At 37.1% G+C, this 25,136-nt stretch overlaps 2 protein-coding genes across 3 annotated transcripts in view; one reads left to right on the top strand and one right to left on the bottom strand.

The window, feature by feature from the left end:
- The window catches only part of LOC136224732 (LEAF RUST 10 DISEASE-RESISTANCE LOCUS RECEPTOR-LIKE PROTEIN KINASE-like 2.8), a 29,872-nt gene extending 9,232 nt beyond the window's left edge, over positions 1 to 20,640 (bottom strand). Inside the window, exons 1-3 of the mRNA XM_066013143.1 lie at positions 19,832 to 20,640; positions 5,906 to 5,938; positions 5,530 to 5,559 (exon numbers count right to left, since the gene is read on the bottom strand). Of these exons, the coding sequence (XP_065869215.1) occupies positions 5,530 to 5,559; positions 5,906 to 5,938; positions 19,832 to 20,603 (835 nt within the window). The 5' untranslated portion in view covers positions 20,604 to 20,640. The remainder of the gene's footprint in view (positions 1 to 5,529; positions 5,560 to 5,905; positions 5,939 to 19,831) is intronic.
- Positions 20,641 to 21,684: 1,044 nt separating this feature from the next.
- On the top strand, positions 21,685 to 24,551 carry LOC136224733 (rust resistance kinase Lr10-like). Of its 2 annotated transcripts, none has more exons than XM_066013145.1 (2): positions 21,685 to 22,432; positions 23,137 to 24,551. In XM_066013145.1, exons 1-2 carry the CDS (start codon positions 21,724 to 21,726, stop codon positions 24,216 to 24,218), a joined length of 1,791 nt encoding a protein of 596 aa, XP_065869217.1. In that variant the 5' UTR covers positions 21,685 to 21,723; the 3' UTR covers positions 24,219 to 24,551. The 2 variants fall into 2 exon arrangements, with proteins under 2 accessions (XP_065869217.1, XP_065869216.1); XM_066013144.1 differs by having other exon boundaries at positions 23,074 to 24,550.
- The last annotated feature ends 585 nt before the right edge of the window (positions 24,552 to 25,136 follow it).

Below are 25,136 nucleotides of genomic sequence, written 5' to 3'. Positions count from 1 at the left end.
TTATTAAGAGCCGGATATTTGAGAAGAAAAGAAGCCGCCCAATATTATTCATTGACTTTTTATCTATTACATTAGTCAATTATCATATCAATAAAAATACATTACAAGTTCTTTTGGATAGAAATTGGGACGAGAGAGAACTTGGGTGGGGTGAGCACCCATGGCTCAAGAACTGACAAACCCGCAATATATATAAATAAAAGAAAAAAGTGAATGTTTGAACAAGAGAAGAGGAAGGAGAACAAACGAAAGAGGGGGATGAGACAGGAGGTGAAGGCCACCAATTGATCACGGAGAAAGAGACTCCAAACTTTACCAATGCATCAGCAACTCTATTTCCTTCCCTAAAGATGTGAGAAAAGATAACGTTCATTCTAGAGCAAATGCTGAGATAATACAACCACTCTTGTCGAATAGTGTCCTAAAGACAATTGTTTTAGGATATAAATATTAATGAATAAATTGTTTATTTAGTCATTTGTTTAATCAGATATATAGCATTAAAATGTAACTTTATATAAAGGCACAAATCTTTCATAAAGAAAGTAATCATAAGTTTATTTAAGTAGTTATAAAGTGTTCATACAAGCATGAAGTGAGACTATAGTTTATAATAGACTAATAGACTTAAAATCAACCCAAGTCAAGTAATATGTTATAGGCGTTGACATATTACTGTTGAGACTTGCATGTAACAGTGTTTTCTGTTGAGACAGAAAGCTGATCTCACAAGCTTTAGATATTTAGATATCTAGACAGTTACATGGATCCGGTGAAGGAGTTCATTAGGATCGGGACCCGACTTGAGATAACAGCATGGATTAATTTATCTGAAAGTGTCAACTGTTCATCTCATTTGTATTAGTAGGTATAACTAATCCTCAGACTCAAACATTCGTTAATTAGTGATTCTGGATTATAGAGTCTGTTACTTTGATTCTGTGCGAGCACGATCCAACAGGTGAGAGCTTGGGGTGTGTGAGAGCAGGGTTGGGTATCACACAAAGTAATTGCAGAATAGTTAATGTCAGATTGAGCATTCATCACTCCCGATAAATGGGGGAGATATCCAAATGGCCGCTTGTGGTGAATTAACTGAAATCCTTGCAAGGTGATAGAGTTAAGTGTAGAAATGAATATTTCACTTAACTTATCTTTAAGAGTGAATTCAACCTGTACAAGTAAAACGGACTCTTCGTTATATGTAACCTTGACACGTTCCATGGTTATAAGGAATTGACCAATAGGATATAGTTGATGAAGGATCGTATTATACTGCACTATGCTGAAAGGTTAACGTCAGTTATCAACCTGACTTCTTAATTGCTCTGGGGGAATATCATAGGTTCTGCTAGTAACAGCTGGAGATGGTATTGTGTTATATATATGTTGGGATTAATCAAGATGAATTAATTTCAAAGAATATATATACGGCTAGTGACAATAAAGAACCTAATGGGTCGCATATGGCACTTGGAACCAGAGGACGAAAATGTAATTAGTGAGACACTATATATGGGTCGAAATTTGTAGATTAATTAGGGATAAATTAATTTGATTAATAATTATAAATTAGATTATAATTGTGAATTAAATTAAATGATTATCTGATAATATTAATTAGAAATTTTAATGTGATTGAAACTCTAATTAATTATCCCTAACAATAATTAAATTATTAATTTGATTAATAATATTATCTAGATATAATTAGTTATTAGGGTAAAGTTCAAATAAAACCCCTGTGGTTTCACTAATTTTCAGATAAAGGACTGTGGTTTACTTTTTATTAAAACGAGGATTGAAGTTTTTAACTTTAACAAAATAAGGACTTTTTTGATTGATACTATTAAAATCGCCTTTGACGACTTCAAAAATGACATATTTTAAGAACTACTAATATTCTAAGCAACTTTAATTCTTCAACTTTTTTATTTTGAGATTGTTTAGATGATGTTTGGTAAAGAGATAGAAAGTTAGTGTTTAGAGAGAGAAAGTTTCAAAAAAGATGATTTTCGAAAATCGAAAATGTAGTTCGATAGAAAATATGACATTGAACAACTTTAATTCTTGAAAATTTTCATTTTCAGGTCGTTAAAGATGGTTTTAATAGCATTAATTCAAGTTTGAAACCTCAATCCTTGTTTTGACAAAAAGTAAACCAGAGTCCTTTATCTGAAAATTAGTGAAACCACAGGGGTTTTATTTGAACTTTACCCTAGTTATTATTTAGATAATAATAAAGTGTTTATTTAATTATCTAATTAGTAATCCTATTCCGAATAAGATTCTAATTAATTAATTACCTAACACAACTGGGATTAGGGTTTTGAGAAGTCTATAAATAGACTCTTTAATCCCATATTTCGACCAACTCAATAAGGAGGAACCGTTCCGTCTTCATCTCGGCTAATTTACATTATTTCTTACTCTCTTTGATCTCGTATCGATTTCTGTTAGAGGCAATCATTGCGATTGCTATTATAAAGATTGATTACTGATTAGTTATTCTTTTCTGTGTTGTTTCTTTTGTTGTTCGTGATACACGGATTAAGAGTTGTGGGTACTTTGCAACTGTAGATAGTTCTTCAGAAAAGGTATTTCATTCTATCCCTCTTTATATGAAATAACAATTAACAGATCTTGGGAAAGGGAAATAGATAAAATAGATAAAATTTTATTATTCCGCTGCGTCTAGGCTTGTCTATTTTCCTTCACATCCATGGAGCAGTGTCTAAACAGATTAACCAAATACATTGAGTTTGACTCAACCCAAACCTGATGCCAATTTTTCTCCCAAGCAAGTTCAATTGCGAAAATAGCGGCTCTCAATTCAGCCATATAAGCAAAAGAATGAGGGGTAGAAAAAGCAAAACAACTTTTGGGAAAGTCTCGATAGTTGCGAAAAATGCCTTCTGCTCCTGCCTCGCCATGAGTGCCAAAAGCAGAGTCGTCCACATTGACTTTAATCCAGCAGCATCTCTCCAAGAAGAGCAAAAACCTTTAGAAGTGGCCAAGGACTCTCGAATCATTCGAAAGAGGGTGATCTTCGAGTGCTGAATAGAAGGAGAAACTTCCTTAAATATTGCTTCATTCCTGTAATGCCAGATTAACCAGATGCAAGTGACAGCGGCAATACGCCAGATCATCGACACTTGTGAGCTAAAATGAAGGCTACGAAGAGTGCTGAAGAAGTGGATGAATTGGGAATAACGAGGCAAAGAGCAGTCAAAATGAACAACTAATGAATAAATGGTTAATTGACTCAGGATCCCTACCACATATAGCACAACGAGAGGCAATGGAGAATCCTAGATGCTGCAGAACCCGTCCATGCAAAACTCTCCAGAAAGTGAAGGAACCAGAAGGAGGAGTGTGAGCATTCCAAACAAACTTATACCAGTCCACCGAGGAGGAACTGGACTGATAACCAAATAGTACTTTTTGGCAAAGAAAATACCCTTCGTAGAGGGCTGCCAAGCGCAGAAATCAAAATCATCTCTACCCCGGTGAATAGATCGAATACTGTCTTGAACAACCGAAGGTAGAGTACCTAAGTCAATCCACTCCGAATTACCAAAAAATCATCAACAGAATTATAGCGAGAACGCTTATCCTGATGATCAAGACCCAATCTCTCCGCCACCGATGGAACGATTCACTTATCTGTCCAGAAATTAAGCGATGAAGACTGGCCAATCCACCAAAAGGTCTGGTCCCAAATGGATGAATAAACAAACTTACAAGAAGACTAATCGAGGAAGGAGCAATGGTAGATTTAGACAAACCAGAGACAGCCAGAAATTTAAACTTCATCAGAGAAATAGCTAGACTTGTGCCTTGAACCAATTCCCAACATATCTTACCCAAGAGAGCCTGGTTAAAGATCCTAAAGTCCTTAATGCCCAAACCTCCACCTTCCAAACTTTTGCAACAAGTCTGCCAGGGAACCGTGATTAGCTTCCTCTGATCAATACAACCCGTCCAAAGGAAATTCCTAACACTTCTATTGAGCTTATTCAACAATCCCAATGGCCACTTATAGATCAAGAATGAGTGAACCAGAGAACCAGTAATAGCAGACATAATTAGAGTTAAACGCCCTCCAAAGGAGAGAGAGCTACCTTTCCACTTGCTAAATTGAGAGAAAAATTTGTCAGTAAGAGTGCTGAGATGACGAGCACTTGGAGCACCTTTGAATATAGGGACTCCTAAGTAACTAAAAGGGAGAGACTCCAAACGGATGCCAAGACAGTGAGCAAGACGAACTCTCCTCGGAGGACTCACCTGAGAACCAAAAAAGATAGCAGATTTGTCCCAACTAACCTGCTGACCGGAGATCTGTCCATAGAGCAGGAAGAAATCCTTGAGTGCATGCAAATTGCTCAAGGATGTCACTCCAAAAATGAGCATGTCATCGGCAAAAAGAAGGTGAGGGAAAAGAATTTCCTCCAGAATAATACATGGGACAATAAGTACACTCTCTCACCTGTTTTCGAACAACACCCATACGGTTTAAAAGTATAATTATTATTTAGTTTATCACATTACAAAGGCGATTAGAATATTTATTTAATATTATTATGATTCTAGATAACAATTTTATTATTTAGTATTGCTGTAAATGTAAAATAATATATGCATTATTTGGTACTAGAAATTATTTTAAAATTGGACTACAAAAAGGTAAGACAACATTATATGGTTTATATCCAACTTGATTGGTTCGGTTTGGACTGAACTAAACCTAAATGTAAGTCGGTTTGGTTCAGTTTCAAAATCACCTTTTTATTTAGTTCGATTTGTTAAATTTTTGAACTAAATTAGTATATGCTCACTCCTAGAGCAGGTGGATTGTTATTCACCACCTCCAAATTACTTATCATCGCCCTCTCTTGGATACTTTTGTCCTTTTCATTTTTTAAATTCAAAAACTGAAATTTTCTCAAATTTCTTCGAAATTTAAAAATCCGAACAACATTCATGGGACTTAAACATGATAGAGGAAAAAGACTAATGATTCCTCGGATAAGTATTTTTATTTGAAAATGGATCGAAAACATGAGTTCCGTCTCCGGATTCGGAGACAAAACTCGTTGAATATATGCTAAACGGGTGATTCACACCACCTGACCTAGGCAGAAACGGATGAACTACCCGTTTCTGCCTAGGTAGAAACGGCTGATCCATCTGTTTCTGCCTAAGCCAGGTAGTGTGAATCACCCGTTTAGGCCAATTTGGATGAATTTTTTTTGTATATACTGATTGGATCGGTTAGTTTTTGGAGACGAATTTCAATTAGTGTAAAAAGGAACTGTAGCAATTCAATTTCCTTAACGTTCTCGCATCCATTTTTCAGAAATCCAATTTTTGGCTCGGGAGAGAGATGATATTAAGTTTTTGAATGGAAAAAAGAAACGGGCGAAAATGTCCAAAAGGGAGCGACGATAAGTAATTTGAAGGCGGTGAATAACAAAACTCTTGGAAATTTATTATATATATAATTTTAAAAAGTACAGTAGGTCTTACCAAATAATATCTTGATATTCCTGCGAAAATCTGCAGGAAACATGTATGTATTAAGACCTTTTTATAGGAATGAGACTAACTAGTTTACCAGTCCTTACAATTTTATTTAATACATTGTTTACTTCTCGTATTTTAATAATATTATTAAGTTTTTAATTTTATTTTATTCAACAGATTAGTTCTTTATAGAGAGACCAAATATTTAGTTATTTAAACATTTGAGTGATTAAACTGTTCAATAAAATAAAAATTCAACACTAAACAATATAATATATTATTAAAATATGATGATTAAATAGTGTATTAAGTAAAAATGCAAGAAGTAATAAATTATTTACGTTAAGAATAATGTGTATATATGGTAAAGTTAAGTTACCTCTGAATGAGAAAACCACCGATTTGTGAAACCCTTCATAAAAAAAAGGGAACAATTTATATAATTAAAGTTAAGTAGTTATATAAATAAAAGAGAAAAGTACGAAAAAAATGTATGTGATTTGCTCAATTTGCAAACAGAGGTTTGCAGTTTAAAAAATTACAAATAAAGATTTGTGGTATGTTTTATTTACAAAAGAAAGTATTACAATTACACAGTTAAGTTCTGATTACAATCAAAGACATTTTTATCTTAAAAAATTTATTTTTACGTACAGCAGAACACAACACCCTAAAAAAAACAACTTTCTAAATTGAAACAATAAATAATATAGTGAAATTTTACATTTTTTACTAATCTGACAGTTTATTAACTAAATTGATATTTAAGTTTATGATTTTGGAATCTGTATTTTGTCAATATATCAATGTAATTAAAAAATGTTATTGATTGTTATCAATTACTTAAAAGTTTAATTTTAAATAATTTGTTTTGTAAAAAAAACATACCACATACTTCTATTTGCGAACTTTTAAACCACGGGTCTCTATTTGCAAACAAGGCAAACCACGAGCTTTTTTTTTATAGTTTGCCCTAAATAAAAATTTAATCAAACCTTTTAAATATACTCTACTCATTCAAAAATTATATTTTATATTTCTAGTTTTGTCCATCTCAAATTGTATATAGATCCCGTTTGGTAAGACGTAATGACCTTCGTAATGGAATAACAATTACATTGAAGTTCTATTACCATGTTTGGTAGCATGTTACAATTTTATTGTAATGGAATGAGAAAACATTGAGTTAAATTTTGTTGACAAATCTTGTAATTCCCATTACATAGAAAAATGACTTGAATTCTCATTACATTGTCATCCAACCTCTCATTTCTCAAATCTCAATTTTTCCTCTCATTCTTGTCAAAAAGCACAAAAGTAGAAAAACATAAAAATTGAAAACAAGAAAAAACGAAAAAACGAAAAAATGTGAAAAATGAAAAAAAAAAAGAAGACCCAAAAAAAGGACAAAATAGAAAAACGATGAAAAATGTTGAAAATGGAAATTAAAAAAATGGTGAAAAATATTGAAAATGGAAATCAAAAGAAACGAGAAAAATTAAAAAAAAATCGAAAAACTATATACTAATTTATTGATTTCGGTTAATCTAATTGTATTTGATTTCCGATTCGATTTTTCACATTTTTCGTGCTTTTCACGTTTTTCATGTTTTTCATTGATTTTAATCATGTAAATAAAATTTTTTGATTACATTTAATTAGGAAAATATAAGTATTGTAATGGTAATTGCATTCCATCATTTTCTTTTTAATTGTCAACCAAACATGGTAATAGAATTACATTCCATTCCATTACATTACAACTTGATTATATTATATTACATTACGGCATAACAAACGGATCCATAGTTCATTATTTTTCATTTTTTGAAATTTTGAAATTTTGAAATTTTGTCTCTCAATATAACTTATTTAATGCGCATTGCTATTTATGAAATATGAAAAAAGAATTTAATTTATACCCCAAACCATAATTCGGGGAATATATACTACAAAAAAAGCCAGCATCACCAACAAAAAATATTTTGTCTAAAATACAAAAGTAATACTGATAGGTAATTACTATCGATAATCACCAACTCATTATATATATATATATATATGACGAGATTTATTCTGCCGCATAAATAGTTGGTGATGATATGTGCTAATTATCACGAAGCCAGGTCTGGGCCAGGTCACAATTCCGTGAGGTGCCTCGACTTCTCCCAAGTCCCGGCTAGCCATCTCTTACTGAAAGAGTCTATCCTCTTTAAGCGTCTCGTCAATGCATATGTCGGTATTCCGTCTCAGAGGGTCTACCTGTGATTAAACCTCTCCCTATAATGGGCACGCACTATGGGCTCTCATCAGTCCCGTAGTGTCCATAGAGTTCGTCTTTATGGAGATATATGTCTCCCTTCGCGAAGGACGTATGCCCGACTCTCCTGTCTCTAGTGGAGATGGTGGATCGCTTAAACTAGTTCCGACTATTAATCCATGGGGTGGTGGAGATCCAACGGCATGGTAGTCTTTGTCCCCTATAGTGTTCTTTATACCAACTCTGCCTCTTCCATCAGCGTATGTTGATATGTCCCTTTCTCCACTCCATGCTGAAGCCTTCTCGTAGCTTTGCCAATGCTTAGGGTTGAGTTTGCCTATGGCCAAACTCCCCCCCCCCCCCCCCCCCCCTTACATCCTCCCTCACTTAGAGGATCAACGTCCCATTGATTGGGTTCATCACCTCTTGCGGAGATTTCCTTTCTACTTGAATGTTAAGGAGGTTCCACCAAGTTGTCGGCATTCTTGTTTCCAACTGATCTCCGCTTGCACTTGAACTCTACTTGAGTTTCCACATTGTTCGCTTGTCACTAGAGATGGTTTCAACTTCGACCATCATTCTGTTGATTCTGTAATCTGCAACTTGAACATCTTCGACCAAAGAACTTCTCTTACGTTGCATTTGTAAACTTTATACAATAGCAAAAGTATCTTTCAAAGGTTTTGAAATTTTGAAAAATTCTTTTCCTATCAACTCGGATTTCCATCTGAGTACTCTTTCTCCAAGGATCTTCCTCCGAGTCTTCTTACTCCAAGGATCATTCATCCCACTCTTCTTCTATAATCCATCTCAATCTATCTTACTCTTCCATATATCTTCTATGATATACCATAAGGGGGATCCATATAGGACCCATTTCCCCCCTCATGTATGCTCCCCATTTGCAGCTCAACGTCCCCGGTGAGCGGGGGAACGTTTGGAACGTCGACAAGACTATTGATGTCGACGAGCCAAAACAAAAAAAAAACTCGCCGATATTTGCTTCAATGTCTACCTGTCCACATTCACGATTCTTAATCCTTTCCTTTCTTTCAAATTTGTACCTTGCAAGAAGGACCAAAAGGACAGCCACAGTATTCGTAACATGAAAATGTGAATGTTGGTAGCCCAATACTTTTTAAGTAAGCATACCAACATTCACAATGGAAGCAAAATATCAAGATAATAATATCGTCATTATTATTCACAAAAGAAAGTTAAGAACTCTTACACGATTTTGCAAGTATTCAAATACTTGATTTATCGAAGTATTGATGTTGATACACCAACTATATATCCGATATCACTCATTGTCGTCTATGGTTGAGGAGGAAACATAAGGTAAGCTTGGACTTGTCTGTCGACGGTTCAAAATTTGCTTCATTACCTGCCTCCTTTTGTATCGAACTTCTGCCTCTATTGTCACCATTTGTTCTACCTCGACTGTCACCATTGGGTTGCTTCGTCTTCTCCCTCGGGATGAGTTCAAAGTTGAAGTTGAAACCCAAAACTAAAAACCTCAGGGTTTTTCCATGGATGGTTTTGAAATCTACCTTCATCAAATCTTTGATTAAGCTATTCTTTCACCGATCATTGCCTTCATAGGATCTGATAGGATCGCTTGGTTGTCTCATGTTTCAGCTCACTAATAAAATGCCTCCTATTTGGTTGGACATGTCCACAGTTTGTTAAAACCTTTTCTTGTTAACTTGTTAATCGTCGAACTCGTTTATCCAATGCGCTCGTCTGACTTGCCTTTTTCAAAATTAAAAGAGCAATTAGTTTTAACAAATCAACGGATCTCAAATTAGCTGTCTCTATTTTGATACATCTTGTTTCATGCTTGGACAAGCTTTTGCTCCGTTTGTTCTTGTATCCTTCATTCCTCATAGTAGGATCATCACACTTTTTGTTATTGAGACTCACTTTTCTCAAGTTTATTGGAGTTAAAATATCTGCACAAAACATGTCCTTTTTTTACATGAGTTGCTTTGGACGTCCCCTTATGAATTTAGATATAGATTCGATATGGACTAAGATGGAGCATAGTATAAGGGAAGTAGCGAAGGAAGTTCTAGGGGAATCTAAAGGTAGCATGCCACCGGGTAAGGACACAACTTGGTGGACAGAAGAAGTACTACAAGCAGTAAAGAGTAAGCGAGAATCCTATAAAATATTGGGGAAATGTAGGAGTGACGAGAACTACGAAAAATACAAAGAGGCTAAAAGGGAAGTAAAGAAAGTCATACGAGATGCTAGAGCAAAGGTGAATCGGGATCTGTATACCAGATTGGATACGAAAGAAGGGGAAAGAGACATATATAGAATTGCTCGGATGAGAGATAGGAAGACGCGAGATCTCAGAAAAGTTAAATGTGTGAAGGATGTGGACCAGAAAGTCCTAGTTGGAGATAAGGATATCAAGGAAGGATGGAGGTCCTATTTTGATGACTTGTTTAATGGAGATCGCAGACAAGATGTTGGAGATATAAGTATCCATCACGATATGATAAATCATGAATGCCTGCGGAGAATTCAAAAGGGTGAAGTCAAAATGGCATTAAGTAAGATGAAGTTGAAGAAAGCAGTAGGACCTGATGGCATCTCTATTGAAATTTGGAGATGTTTGGGAGAAAGAGGAATCGAATGGTTGACGACGTTCTTCAACAAAATTTGGAGAAACAATAAGATGTCATCAGAATGGAGGAAAAGTATCTTAATCCCTTTGTATAAGAACAAAGGCGATGTCCAAGATTGTGCCAACTACCGGGGAATCAAATTAATGAGTCACACTATGAAACTTTGGGAGCGAGTGATCGAACAAAGGCTAAAGAGGACGGTGAAGATCTCGGAAAACCAGTTTGGCTTTATGCCGGGAAGATCAACTATGGAAGTCATCCATCTAATGAGACAATTAATGGAGCACTATCGAAATAAGAAGAAACACTTGCATATGGTTTTCATTGACTTGGAGAAAGCATATGATAAGGTACCAAGGGAAGTACTTTGGTGGGCCTTGATAAGGAAAGGCATTTCGCGGAAATATATTGACATCATAAAGGACATGTATAAGGGAGCATGCACGAGTGTACGTACTAGTGTTGGGAAGACTGAAGAGTTTCATATTAAGATTGGAGTGCATCAAGGTTCCGCACTAAGCCCATTTCTTTTTGCCATCGTTATGGATGAACTAACAAGTTCACTTCAAGATGGTATACCATGGTGCATGCTGTTTGCAGATGATATTGTGTTGGTTGATGAGACGAAAGAAGGAGTGGAGAGGAAGTTGGAACTATGGAGACAAACTCTAAAATCTAGAGGCTTTAAGTTGAGCCGCAGTAAGACAGAATATTTGGAGTGTAAGTTTAGCGGCCATATGAGTAGGGAGACAGGGACAATCACCCTAGATGGGAGAGTTGTTCAGGCCTCGGATTACTTCCGGTATTTAGGATCTATTATTCAAACGGATGGAGAAGTAGATGGAGATGTTGCTCATAGGATTAAAGCTGGTTGGTCGAAGTGGAAGAGTGTTACGGGTTTCCTTTGTGACCCCGGCATGCCTAATAGATTGAAAGGGAAATTCTACCGGACGACAATTAGACCAGCATTGTTATATGGTACGGAGTGTTGGGCAGTGAAACACTGCCACATCCATAAGATGTCGGTGGCGAAGATGCGTATGTTGAGATGGATGTGTGGTCATACGAGAAAGGATCGGGTGAGTAATGAAATAATTAGGACAAAAGTAGGGGTCACATCTATTGAGAATAAAATGAAAGAAAACCGACTAAGGTGGTTTAGCCATGTGAGACGTAGAGCGCGTGATGCGCCGGTTAGAAGAACCGAAGAGTGGCAAAGGGATGTAGTGGTGAGGGGTAAGGGAAGACCTAAGCAAACTTGGAGGAGGGTGATCGAGAGTGATATGAGTTTACTGGGAATTGAGGAAAATATGGTAGTGGATAGGACGGAGTGGAGGGAGCGAATTTGTATCGCTGACACGACTTGATTTCACGGTTTTATATGATGGTTCATGTTAGCCGACCCCGAATCATTTCGGAACTAAGGCTTTGTTGTTGTTATTGTTGTTGCTTTGGACGTCCCCTCCACAGAGCTTATTACATACAAGGAACCTATGAATTATTCCAGGTGTCTCCTCAATACATTCATAGTACTAGAAATATTCATCTCCACCCGAGGAGGTATTCATGGGTATCTACGACCCTGGGTTACCATGATAGAAACAATTCTAAAAGTAAACAATATAACAGCAGCAATAGAGAATAGAATAGAAAAGTGAGAAAGCTTTATTAATCCGATTGGAAGGAATGAAATAGACACCAAACCAGGAAGGAATCCTTCCCTCTCTCAAAGAGAGCCCTGCTTACAGCAGAAGAGAATCACAAAACTGCCTACCTCACTCATTCACAAAATACCCTATATAACAGTACGCTTTCCAGCTCACATCCCTAGGTATAACTACTTTTCCCATAATGCCCCTAGGAATAACTAACTTGCCAGCTAGCTATTTCTCTTTCTTCCTTCGCATATAGACCCTTAATTCTTTGGGCCCGGTGTTATCTTGCATAATTTCTCCTGTATTAGCATGTTCTCTATCATTGCCACCCTGTTGAGAAAGAGACTTGTCCTCAAGGCTCAGATTAGGAAATTCACTCTTCAATACAAACTCATCTTCCTACGTAGCCTCATCCATGCCTTTAGTTTGCCATTGAATCAACAATTGGGAAACAGATTCTCCTTGCCGTTGAATGGTGCGAGAAGCAAGCACTTTTTCAAGGAGCAGAAGCAAAGAAGGATGTAGTTCCAGCTCAGGTGGCAGCTAAGACGAAGTTGGGAGAGGGCCTTCAGCCTTTTTAAGCAAGGATACATGGAAGACATTATGTACCTTAGAAGAAGCAGGGAGTTGCAGCCTATAAGCGACAGTTCCAATCTTAGCTTCAATTTGGAAAGGGCCAAAATAGCGAGCAGAGAGTTTGGGATACACACGACGAGCCACGGTTTGCTGTTTGTGGGGACGGAGCTTGAGATACACCCAATCGCCAACTGCAAAATGAATTTCGCGTCGATGTTTATCAGCATGCTGCTTCATAGACTGCTGGGATAAATCAAGATGATGTTGAAGTTGCTTAAGAGCCTCATCCCGGTCTTAGAGATCCCGAGCCACTGCTTCTACTTGAATTTCACCAGGGACAAATTGGAGAACGGTGGGGGGCTTACGACCATAGAGACCTTCGAAAGGGGTAGTGCCCGTTGTCACATGATAGGAGGAATTAAACCAGAATTCTGCCCAAGGAAGCCAGTGAGACCAATAACGGGGCTGATCAGATGCAAAGCAACGGAGATAAGACTCTAAACAGCGGTTGACCACTTCCGTTTGTCCATCCGTTTCAAGATGATAGGCGGAGCTGTACTTTAACTGAGTTCCCTGAAGTTTAAACATTTCTTGCCAAAACTTGCTCATGAAAACAGGATCTCTATCACTGATAATCGTCTTAGGAAAACCATGTAGACGGACCACTTCCTTTATAAAAAGTTCAGCAACAAGTCGGGCTGTATAAGGATGTTTTAAAGCAATGAAATGACTGAATTTTGTTAGACGATCAACGACTACCATGATAGCCTCATAGCCCTTTGATTTCGGTAGCCCCACGATAAAATCCATCGAAACATCTTCCCACACAGCTTGAGGAATAGGTAGTGGCTGAAGCAACCCCCCCGGTGAGAGAGTGGAAGCTTTAAATTGTTGGCAAGAAGTGCACTGCTTCACATAATCTTTGACTCGTACCATCCCACGCCAATAAAAACTAGCAGCAATTCTTCGATACGTTCTGTAGTAACCAGAATGTCCTCCAAGAACTGAATTATGAAATTCATGTAAAATGGCAGGGATCCATTGTGAGGACAAAGAGATTACCAAACTCCCCTTGCGATAAAGAATCCCCTTTTTTAATACGAAACCAGGCCGTGAAGAAGGATCGGCTAGCAACATTTCCCTTAAAGCAATAAGATGCGGATCAGTGCGGGCTTCCTCGATTAATTTCTCCCCGTCAACCCAACATGGGGAGGAAATCATAGAATGGAAATAAGCAGACTCATGCTGCCTGGAGAGAGAATCAGCAGCCCCATTAGTTTTGCCTGGCTTGTAATGAACTTCAAAAGTGTACCCCATAAGCTTGGCAAGCCAATTTTGTTGATCCATAGTAGTAATGCGTTGTTGAAGGAGGTGTCTGAGGCTTTTCTGGTCTGAATATACCAAAAATTTCTTCCCCAATACATAAGGACGCCAATGTTGAATGGCAAGAGCTAATGCCATCAACTCCTTTTCATAGGCAGACTTAGCTAAATTATTAGCAGAAAGTGTTTTACTAAAATAAGCAATAGGACGTCCTTCCTGCATTAAAAGAGCCCCCAAACCACAACCTGAAGCATCACATTCAATACAAAATTGTTTCTCAAAATTTGGTAGAGCAAGAAGAGGAGTTGAACTTAACAGTTGTTTCAAGGTTGTAAAAGCTTCTTCTGCCTGTTGATTCCAAGAAAAATTATTTTTTTTTGTTAACTCAGTCAAAGGCTTAGCAATTTTCCCATACCCTGATACAAATTTGCGGTAGTAGCCGCTCAACCCGAGAAAACCTCTGACTCCCTTAACGTTTTGAGGAACTGGCCAGCTTTGAACTGCAACGACCTTGGAAGGATCAACCGATACACCATGTTCTGAAATGCGATGACCCAAGTAATCGATAGTGGTGCAGTCAAAAGAACACTTTTTCTGATTAACTTGGAACTGATTGTCCAGCAAAATTTGAAGGACCAAAGTCAGATGTTGGAGATGGGTGTCCCAAGAATCACTGTACACCAATATATCGTCGAAAAATACTAGCACCATCCGACGCAAATAAGGGTGGAAAAGAGCATTCATCATACTCTGAAAGGTCGAGGGAGCATTAGTGAGGCCAAATGGCATTACTAAAAACTCATAGTGCCCCTCATGAGTACGGAAAGCAGTCTTTGGCTCATCGCCCTCTCTCATACGAATCTGATGAAAGCCAGACTGTAGATCGAGCTTAGAAAAGTACTTAGCCCCATTGAGTTCATCCAACAGCTCATCAACCACTGGAATAGGAAACTTATCAGCCACTGTAACCTTTTATTCAAAGCTCTATAGTCGATACATAGACGCCACGAGTTATCCTTCTTTCTCACCAAGAGAACGGGGCTTGAGAACGCGCTTTGACTGTGACAGATAATTCCCATGTGTAGCATGTCTTCAATTTGCCTTTGAATCTCCTCTTTCTGAATGTGGGGATATCTATAAGGCCTAACACTCACTGCATCATGTCCTGGTAACAGGTTAATGGCATGGTCATGCGAGCGACGAGGAGGCAGACCAGTTAGGGGTTCAAAGACAGCAGAAAACGACTGCAACAAGCTGTTCAATTGTGCATTCTGATCTTGGCTTAGATATTCGTTGGTGGATTGTAACTCAGAGGATGTGCCTCGCATGAACTGATAATTATCCCCATCGAGCCAATGATGGAGAGCCAATAATTCTGGTTGAGAGCCAGAAATTCCTTGTAATTCGACAGTCTGCCCTGAAACCTGAAATCGCATCCATTTCTTGTCCCAATTATGAACCACATCTCCCAAGGTGCGCAACCAAGCCATACCGAGCACCATATCCATAGGGCCCAAATCGAAAACCAATGCCTCTAATTTTGATGTGAATTCTCCAAATTGAAGATTAATTTGGGGACATTTTTGCTCAACTGATACACGATATCCATCACCCAATTTGATCCTAACAGTTGGAATAACATCAACTTCTAAGCCCAAAGATCGGACTAATTTCCCGGAGATAAAGTTATGGGTGGCTCCTGAGTCTACAAGCAAAACAATTGGGATGCCACAAAGTTCCCCTTGCAATTTCAGAGTGCGAGGTGGAGGAGAAGAGTTGTTGCTCATATGTGGACCTTCAATGGAGTGACATTCACCATCCTCCTGTAATTCGACTTTCTCTTCAGCCCCTATTTCGTTGCTTGGTGGTTCATCATCCTCATAGCAAAGATCATTCTCTCCGAATGTTAAACGTAGTTCACCAACTGCGCATCTGTGTTGCGGGTTATAAGGGAGCGCGCATTTGAAGCAAAGCCCCTTCCGCTTTCGTTCCTCAAGTTCCTTCAGAGAGAGATGTCTGGTTCCCCTGTTGCGATTCAGAGGAGCGGTTTGGGCTGGTAGTGATCGCAAAGGAGCGGCCTCAATAGGTAAAATTTTTGTTTGACCCGTATCTAAAAGTTTGGGTATGGGTTGACCCGCTGCCCTATTAGGGTTTTGACACCAGTTATAAGAACTTACGTTTGCTGCCCCCACGTGTGTGCTTTGCTCTTTCACTATCGATCGAGAACCAGGAGGGAGAAACGACAATTCTGCATTCCTAGCCAATTCCATTACCGACTCACATGATTGTGGTTTAAAGAAACGCACCCATCCTCTAATATTTTCCTTCAATCCCCCAACAAAAAAACCCACTAACCATTCATCATCATAATTTGGAATAAAGGCAGTAAGCATCTCAAATTCCTCAATATATTCGTCGACAGAACCAGTTTGAAACATTACCCGTAATTCTTCGTAGACGTTTTGACATCGGCCAACTGAGAATCGAGAAATGAGCTTGGCCTTGAATTTCTCCCAAGATATTCCAGGTTCGTCGCGAAGAACACGAGAAAACCAATTGACAGCAGCCCCTGTCATACACATTCGAGCCAGAGTAACCTTCATGTGAGCTTGGGTCTGATGAACATCGAAATACATTTCAGCTTTGGTGACCCACTCTCTCGGATCGGGACCGGAAAACACCGGTAATTTCACCTTTGGCAAAACAAGCGCTCCTCCTTCAAAGTGATTTGGGCGAAAGTAAGAATTAAGGGGAGGAACAGAGGGCTGACCAAAACGCACAGAGTGCTGAACCCGGCCAGGCTCCATCGAACGAACTCCATCTTGGCCAGAGGTCTGATCCAGGTGAGTACCCGATGCTTCTTCTTCTGGTCGTTTATCGAAATATTTTTTATTACGGGCATCCATTTGATCGACCTTTGCAACCACCATCTCCATGAACTTCCGTAGGTCAATAACGGATTGTTGAATAGCCCCAACAGTAAGCTTCATCCCGTTCATGTCTTCTTCTTGCTCCTCAACCCGAGTCTGTAAATCTTTCTTCGTTTGTTGTCTGGTCTGAATCGGAGGATCATTCCCCATTGTCGGCAACGGAAAAGAATTTCCCACAGACGACGCCAATTGATAGAAACAATTCTAAAAGTAAACAATATAACAGCAGCAATAGAGAATAGAATAGAAAAGTGAGAAAGCTTTATTAATCCGATTGGAAGGAATGAAATAGACACCAAACCAGGAAGGAATCCTTCCCTCTCTCAAAGAGAGCCCTACTTACAGCAGAAGAGAATCACAAAACTGCCTACCTCACTCATTCACAAAATACCCTATATAACAGTACGCTTTCCAGCTCACATCCCTAGGTATAACTACTTTTCCCATAATGCCCCTAGGAATAACTAATTTGCCAGCTAGCTATTTCTTTTTCTTCCTTCGCATATAGACCCTTAATTCTTTAGGCCCGGTGTTATCTTGCATAATTTCTCCTGTATTAACATGTTCTCTATCATACCACAACCCAAAATATCATCAATTTCATAATGACCTCTACCAGAATATTCTCGAGTGATCACAGCCTTTTTTTTCTTCTCTTTTTTTTTTTTTTTTGTATTGACTTGTTATATACCTTGAAGTGTTCGATATATTTCAATGACCAAGGTGTCCAAGTGTGCATGGCGGGTGTTTCTCAACTCATGAAAATTGAATTGTTCCTACATATTGGAATGGAGGTTTTTCCCTTCAGAATATCTCATTTATTTCGGTAGTTGAAAATTCAAAGGTCCTCCCGCAAGAATATGAATTACTACTTTGTGGGTCATTCCCTAGTTAAGGGCGGGTTTTGCCTTTGGGTGGACAATGTTGCGATTTCTTGAGAAATCGATCTAGCAATTCATTCTCTACCATTTTATCGAGTTCCATGGCCAATTGTCTACAGTCTTCGGTGTCATACCTTTCGCTTTAGTGGAACTCGCAGTAAGTTTCAGAGTTTGGAATGCTTGAGTTTTGGCAGAAACTCATAGTTTTTTCATGTTTGCTCTACCAAATACATGAAATCCTTTTAGGGGGGCATTTAAGGAGCATATCTCGTATTCGAGATGTTCTTTCATGCGTTTTCGGTCCCTCTCTCGATCTGTCGTGGATGGAAGATCTTCCAGATGTTTGTCTTTTAGTAGGGAGTTTAACCGATGGCCATTCCATTTGATGAAATCCCCTAGTCTGTCGCATGAGATTCGGAAATGATCGAGGCCAACGTGTGGCAAGTTCCTTTGATAATTTATTACTTCAATAGTTAGCTATTGCATCCACCGCAACGTCATGTTGAGGTGTCTGAATTGAATGGAAGTTTTATGGAACCTTTCAATCCACCCTTTAGGAGTTGGTGTTTGGTCCTAAACCAAATAATTTGGGTCATGCATAGTTTTATGCTCCAGTAGCAAAGTTATAAATGTTGGGCGAACTCTATGGCCATCTGATTGAAGTTTCGGATAAACCATGTAGAAAGTTGCGCATACCAGTATGCTGCTACCTCCTTCAGTGTGGTGGGAAACAATGTGCAGATGAGGTCATTAGTGATTATCGTGGTCTCCAAGGATTGTTGAATGTCCTTCACATGTACGGTTGGATCTCCCATCACGTCTTTAAGGGAAGAGTACTTGAAACCGTACGACATGGACTCTTCTAGTATATAGGTACAAAGTGGAGAGATGTTATTAATAACTTCAGTGTTTCAGGCATAATACCTACATCAATAATGGTTGTTTTAAGCCAGCGCTTAATAACTTCAGTGTGGTTGGTTCAGTAGATGGTGCAGCGGGTTTGGATGCTGGTATTTTCGTGAGGGGAGTTTGAGTGAGCCATGGCGGTTGTATTCAATCCACACTCACCACACCAAATTGAAAATATAAAATTGGATTTTGATTGATATTAGATTATTAGATTTGCAAAACCAAAGAAGGTCGAAGTAGGGTCGGACAACAATCACTACATTATGATGCCCAAGTTAGCGAGGGTTTAAAGAGAGAAATTTGGTAATGTAGAGAGGGAGTGTGTGTATGAGAGAAGCATTAGAGACTCGTTAAAGTTTAGGTGTGGCCTTATATAACTGTAAATGTTCTCATTGTTATTGTAGGGCCTAAGGATGGTGGATTATCTTCATTGGTTGGAAGTCTTATTTGGATGGTATGTCTAGATGGTCAGATTCGGTTATGCAAGTGTCTTCCTGTGGCAGGAAACCAGCTAATTGGTCCACGTGTGCATGAGAATTCGGTTGATATAGTGGGATCGGTTCATTTATTTTGTCTGTTATTAGTAAACACCAATAGAAAAAGGCTGGTGACATTGTAGGAACTTCGACAAAAATGGGTCGGCGATGTTGATCAAATTTTAGACGGAATTCACAAACTACAACTTGGTCGCAAATAAGACACATAACTCTTAACATTATGTCAAGGATATCTAAGACACAACATATCATCGACGCAAATGGATCCATTCAATTCCATTAGTATCGTGATCATGACAAGATTTAGGATATCAGAGGCGTAATTTTTATTGGGATGCTGATTTTTCTTGTAGTTATCAAATATAAGTTATGATATATATGAGAAATTGTCTCTAAGTTAAATCTAACTAGATTCAAAACTATTTTTTGAAGTAAAATTTTATAATAATCTTAAAACAATACATCCGAACTAATCAATTCATGTCATTTGTATACTTATATACTTAAGTTCAATCATTTCCTATTAAATATTATTTATTCTTTTTTTAATTGGTAGGATATATTAGTCAACGAGTATGTAAGAGAAATAAATCATTAAGAAAAAAACAAAAACAGAAAATCTAAGGAAAACATACCGACTTTGGAGCTTTTTACGCATCTAATTTTATTGGCTTGGCTTGTGTCGAGGTAGCATCCTTGTGAACAATTTAATCTGTCACAGTAGAAGTTATACCAGGTAAGCTGAAATCCAAACGCCATCTCCCTATGAATTTCAACGAACTTCTCCATGGAATCTGCATAAGAACCATTTGTCGGCAACATAGATGTCATTTCTATGCTGCAATTCTCTCTCAAGTCATCATATGCGTTAAATAGCCCACGAAGAACATAATTATACATTATTGTAGATTTCGAATTAGAGGAATTTAGTAGTCCATTGATACATGGATTCATGATTTCCAAGTAACTTGAAGAATTCACCGGATTCAGACACTTTATGAAACTAATTGTCTCTGTAATAGTGCGCCCATATCCATTTTCTCTATTCAAGAAACCATTGGCATAGCTACGTCTCTCAAAATGAGAAATTACAAAACGAGGAAGGGAGGAACAATCATCTTCATCAATGCCAGGATCCGCCACTCGGATCGTGTAATTGTCGTAGTTGATGGCTTTCACATTTAATTTTGTTACTTGATCGTTGAAATATAGGACTGTGGAATTGTTTTCACAAGATAGCTCATAAGTATCAATTCCGCAGCCTTGTGGATCGGTTTTTAATCGGAAAGGGTAACTAATGTTGTGAATATTTCCACATGAAGAAGGAGCACAGGAATATTCATTAGCAATGCAGATTTTGAAGAGGAGGAAAAGAAAGCAGCTGAAGAGGAGCTTTTGCGTATCCATGTATGTAAGGATAGATCTAGAGAAAGAGAGAGCACAAGTGTGTATGAACAACTACATATCAAACTTTGGTTTTTCTTTTTCAGAATTTAATGATCAATTTTTTTAAAAAGAATAAAAGTCTAACAGTACAGGTTTAGATCAACCTCCTTTTTTTACTAGAAAAATATCACTATTTACTGATCAAAAAGCATTAGTATTACACTAGATGTGTTACCTCGGTTGCACGGTTTAGAATATTATTTTAAAGGATAAGATGCAAAAATAATCTAATGTTCACGTTAGCAATTTTATTCCTAATGTTTAAAATAGTACAATTTTATCCCTAACGTTGGTAACCAAGAGCAATTTTACTTCTAACTTTGGCAAGTTAGATCAATTTCAGACATCATTATTATTATTATTATTATTATTATTTGACTAATTCAGATAAATGTATTATTATTATTATTATTTGACTAGTTCAGATAGATGTATTATTATTATTATTATTATTTGACTAGTTCATATAGATGTATTAGTATTAAATATTAGTGATTTGTTAATTTATGGGACAACGTCATATTAGACTTCAAGGTTTCCAAAAAAGTGCATATTACATCTAACGTATAAAATGGTAGAAAATTATCTCATAACTTTTTTAAATAAAATCAATTTTATCTCTCTATTATCTAAAATTTAGAAATGCCGGTTTGACTGTTATTTAATTGTGAAATCAGAGAGTCCAAACATCAATTGTCGTCAAAGATATTTGATATGTTACTAACACAGTTACAAAAAAAAAATATTAAAATACTAACAACTAAGTCTGACGCATATAAATTAATAAAATATCTAAAATGTTTTCTATCTTACTGAATATAGATACAAATAAGCAACGGAAGAAATAAAAAATAAATATAAGATGCTTGATTATTATTTTCAGTAACTAGACGTGAGCGTTGAAACCAGGTGCTTAATTATTGGCTCTAAGCAGTAAGATTATTCTTTGTGAACTTAGTCAATTTTTGTTGGCGGACATATTTTCCACATCTTAAACCAATACTTTATATCTAACTAACTACAAACATGCTTGTAAGTTGATTAAAAACATATATACCTATTTTCAGGCTTTTCTTTGAGTATGTTGAGGCTTTTCTTCATCCACATTTATGCATTCTTCTTCTGTATTTTCAATCATGTTAATGGACTAGACTTAGACCAGTGTAAATACTCCTCAAAATGCGGGGAAAACGGACCACCTGTCCGATTTCCATTCGGGATAAAAGGGAAGCAACCAGACCACTGCGGCTATCCTCAACATTGGTTCGAGCTTTCCTGCACCCGAAACAATGACACTATTCTTCAATTGACGCCTTCTTATAAACTCACCATCAAAACTATTGACTACTCTTCTCAACTCATTTCTGCTTTTGATTCAGAAGATTGCGTTCCCAAAAGGCTTATAAATTTTAATTTCTCTCTTTCTCCGTTCCAGTTCAAAGATCCAGAAAGGCAAAGTAATTACACGTTACTTAATTGTTCGTCGTCAAAATCAAAAGAAAATGAAACAGATGGATTTTCATACTTTGAGATCCCCTGCCTTGGCGATCTTCATTTCAAAGTATACGCCGTTGCCTCAAACCACTATATTGTCTATTACAAGCATTTGTACTCTTGCATCAAGATGCATGACATTTCAATAATTCCAGAAAAATATCTCCTCTCTCAAGACAAACTTGTGAATTTGACCTGGTCCAATCCGGATTGTAGATCTTGCCAAGCAAAAGGCGAGTACTGTAGATTACGAAGTAACACAAAACAATCTCAAACTGAATGCTATGGAAAACCAGGTTTTATACTGTTATACTATCAATTTTTTTTTTTGTATTGTCTTACTACATCATTTTATGGGTTAATTACACTTAGATGGCACGTGGTTTCGCTGATTTGCAGATAGGTATCTATAATATTTTTTTTTTTACAAACGTAACTCTGCACCGTTACCAAAATCAAATCAACAGTATGAAAACGGTTAAGTGAGTGACGTGTCAAAGGGTATTTTGGGAAGAATGAATTTTTTTTTTACTCTTCTTTTTTCTATTCTTAATTTTTTTAATTCTGAAATTCGAAAAAATTTAAGTCTGCAAATTCCAAACGTTTTCCAGAAGTTTTGGAATTCTAGAATTAAAAAAAAAAGAAGAAAGAAGAGGAAGAAGATAAGAAAGGAGGAGGGGGGAGGGGGAGAAGAAGAAGAAATGAGGAGGAAGAAAATGAAGATGGAGAGAGAAAAGTAAAAAAAAATCAACTTTTTTTCTGAAATTACCTGTAATATTACAGGAGTTGCCTTAATTTTGATAACTGTATTACGTTTATAAAAAAAAAACTATAGGTACCATCTGTAAATTTACAATAAAACCATAGGGCTTCTATATGTAATTAACCCTAATTTTATATTGAAATCGGTAAGAAATAAATTTGAACTCCTTTGCAGCCTCATTAACCAAGTTCATAGCAATAGGCATAACGTTGGGTTCTATTCTTCTTGTGGGAGCAGTAATCCTATTCCATCGGATGTATCGGTACAGCAAATCGGAGATAGAATATCAGTCAAAATTTGAAAAGTTTTTAGATGATTACAAGTCTTTCAAGCCTACAAGATTTTCTTATGCTCATATTAAGAGGATTACGAACCAATTCAAGGATGAATTAGGCCAAGGAGCTTATGGAACTGTGTATAGGGGAAAGCTATCTCATGAAATTCTTGTTGCTGTTAAGGTACTCAATAACTCAAAGGGAAATGGTGAGGAATTTGTCAATGAAGTTGGAACAATAGGCAGAATTCATCATGTCAATGTGGTTCGCCTTATCGGATATTGCGCCGAAGGGTTTAGACGAGCTTTAGTTTACGAGTATTTGCCAAATGGTTCACTACAAAAATTCATTTCCTCAGCTGATACACAAGAGTGTTTCCTTGGTTGGACAAGACTTCAAAACATAATTCAAGCCGTAGCTAAGGGGATTGAATATCTTCATCAAGGGTGTGATCAAAGAATTCTCCACTTCGACATAAAACCACAGAACATCTTGCTTGATCATGATTTCAATCCAAAAGTTTCGGATTTTGGTTTGGCTAAGTTGTGTGACAAGGATCAAAGTATTGTGTCTATGACAACCGCCAAAGGAACTATTGGGTACATGGCACCTGAAGTGTTCTCTAGAAATTTTGGGAACGTATCCTTCAAGTCGGATGTTTATAGTTTTGGGATGTTGGTTTTGGAAATGGTCGGGGGAAGAAAGATTATTGTTGATGAAAAAGAGGAGACTGGTGAACAAGTATACTTTCCTGAATGGGTATATAATTTGTTGGAAGAAGGAGATGATCTAAGGTTGAAAATAGGGGAAGAGGGAGATGCTAAAATTGCGAAAAAGCTTGCAGTTGCGGGATTATGGTGCATTCAATGGGACCCAGTAAATCGACCGTCCATGAAAACGGTGATTCAAATCTTGGAAGGAGAAGGGGAAAATTTGCAAATACCTCCTAATCCTTTCAGTTCTACAGCCTCCAAAAGAAACAAAGCGAAAAAGTCTGAAAAACGCCTTAACCTAAAGTTGGAGGTCATTGCAGAAACAGAGTAATTGTAAGAGTCTGGTCTAATATCATCTGGATATTGTCTGTTTTGGCTCAAATCCAACACCTTAGGTTTCACGGTTTTAAAACGTGTTTACATGTATTAGTAAGTCAAAGTCACACTTTCTCCGTTTTAGATGTGAGATTTAATTTATTCATTCCTCATTCTCATCCCTTAAGGTAGCTCCTTGTTCACACTTTTTACCCCAACGAACTCATTCTAGATCATATTTTTACAATAATTGTAGATTATCTTTGGTAATCTATTTTAGTTTATAGCTTAATACAAGTATATAAGCAGTCTTTTCACTGTGCTGTAAAATATAAATTCAACCTATTATAGTAAATAGCTTGATACATTTTTAGAAGTACTTTATTTTAATATAACTAAATTAGTTGACAGATTTTCCTTTTACTTCATATGCTTAAATAAAATTTTAACACATATAACCTCTCTACTTCAATTTTTCATAAAATTTGACTGTTAAGATATAGTTTTGTTAATAGTATATCTCAATCATTGTGATCAAATTATATTCTTCAATTGTATGCTGATGTGTACTTCGGAATCTACACACGAGTTAAATGTGTCAAATTCAATGTAGAGGGATCAAAAGACAAATTGTGCCAAGTACATGGGCTAAATGTGTAAAAAACTGAAATACAAGGATTAAAATGACAAATGACATCCTTATTTGTTGAGTAGGATGCCCACGTGGAACTAGGAATGATTTATATCTCTCTTTTTATTGGTAAAATGTATTATTTCTTTTTTTTAATAAAAGTGGAAGGCTAGCAGGAGCGGGAGTGGAACATGCCAACTAGGTTCGCACCCCCACATCACGAAAGAGAAATTGGGGAGTTTACAAAGAAAGAAAGAATGAAACTATCTAAAGCAAAACTGCTCAGGATCACCGTAGTAATTG

The sequence above is a fragment of the Euphorbia lathyris genome, chromosome 3, assembly GCF_963576675.1.
Source record: "Euphorbia lathyris chromosome 3, ddEupLath1.1, whole genome shotgun sequence".
Classification (NCBI taxonomy): Eukaryota; Viridiplantae; Streptophyta; class Magnoliopsida; order Malpighiales; family Euphorbiaceae; genus Euphorbia; species Euphorbia lathyris.
This window is presented reverse-complemented; position numbering and strand designations above follow the sequence as displayed.

Excerpts from the sequence above, each read along its gene's own strand:
- LOC136224733 (XM_066013144.1), top strand. The coding sequence starts at position 21,724 with ATGTTGAGGCTTTTCTTCATCCACATTTATGCATTCTTCTTCTGTATT. Across the intron at positions 22,433-23,073 it reads TGAATGCTATGGAAAACCAG|CCTCATTAACCAAGTTCATA; the intron begins GTTTTATACTGT and ends ACTCCTTTGCAG.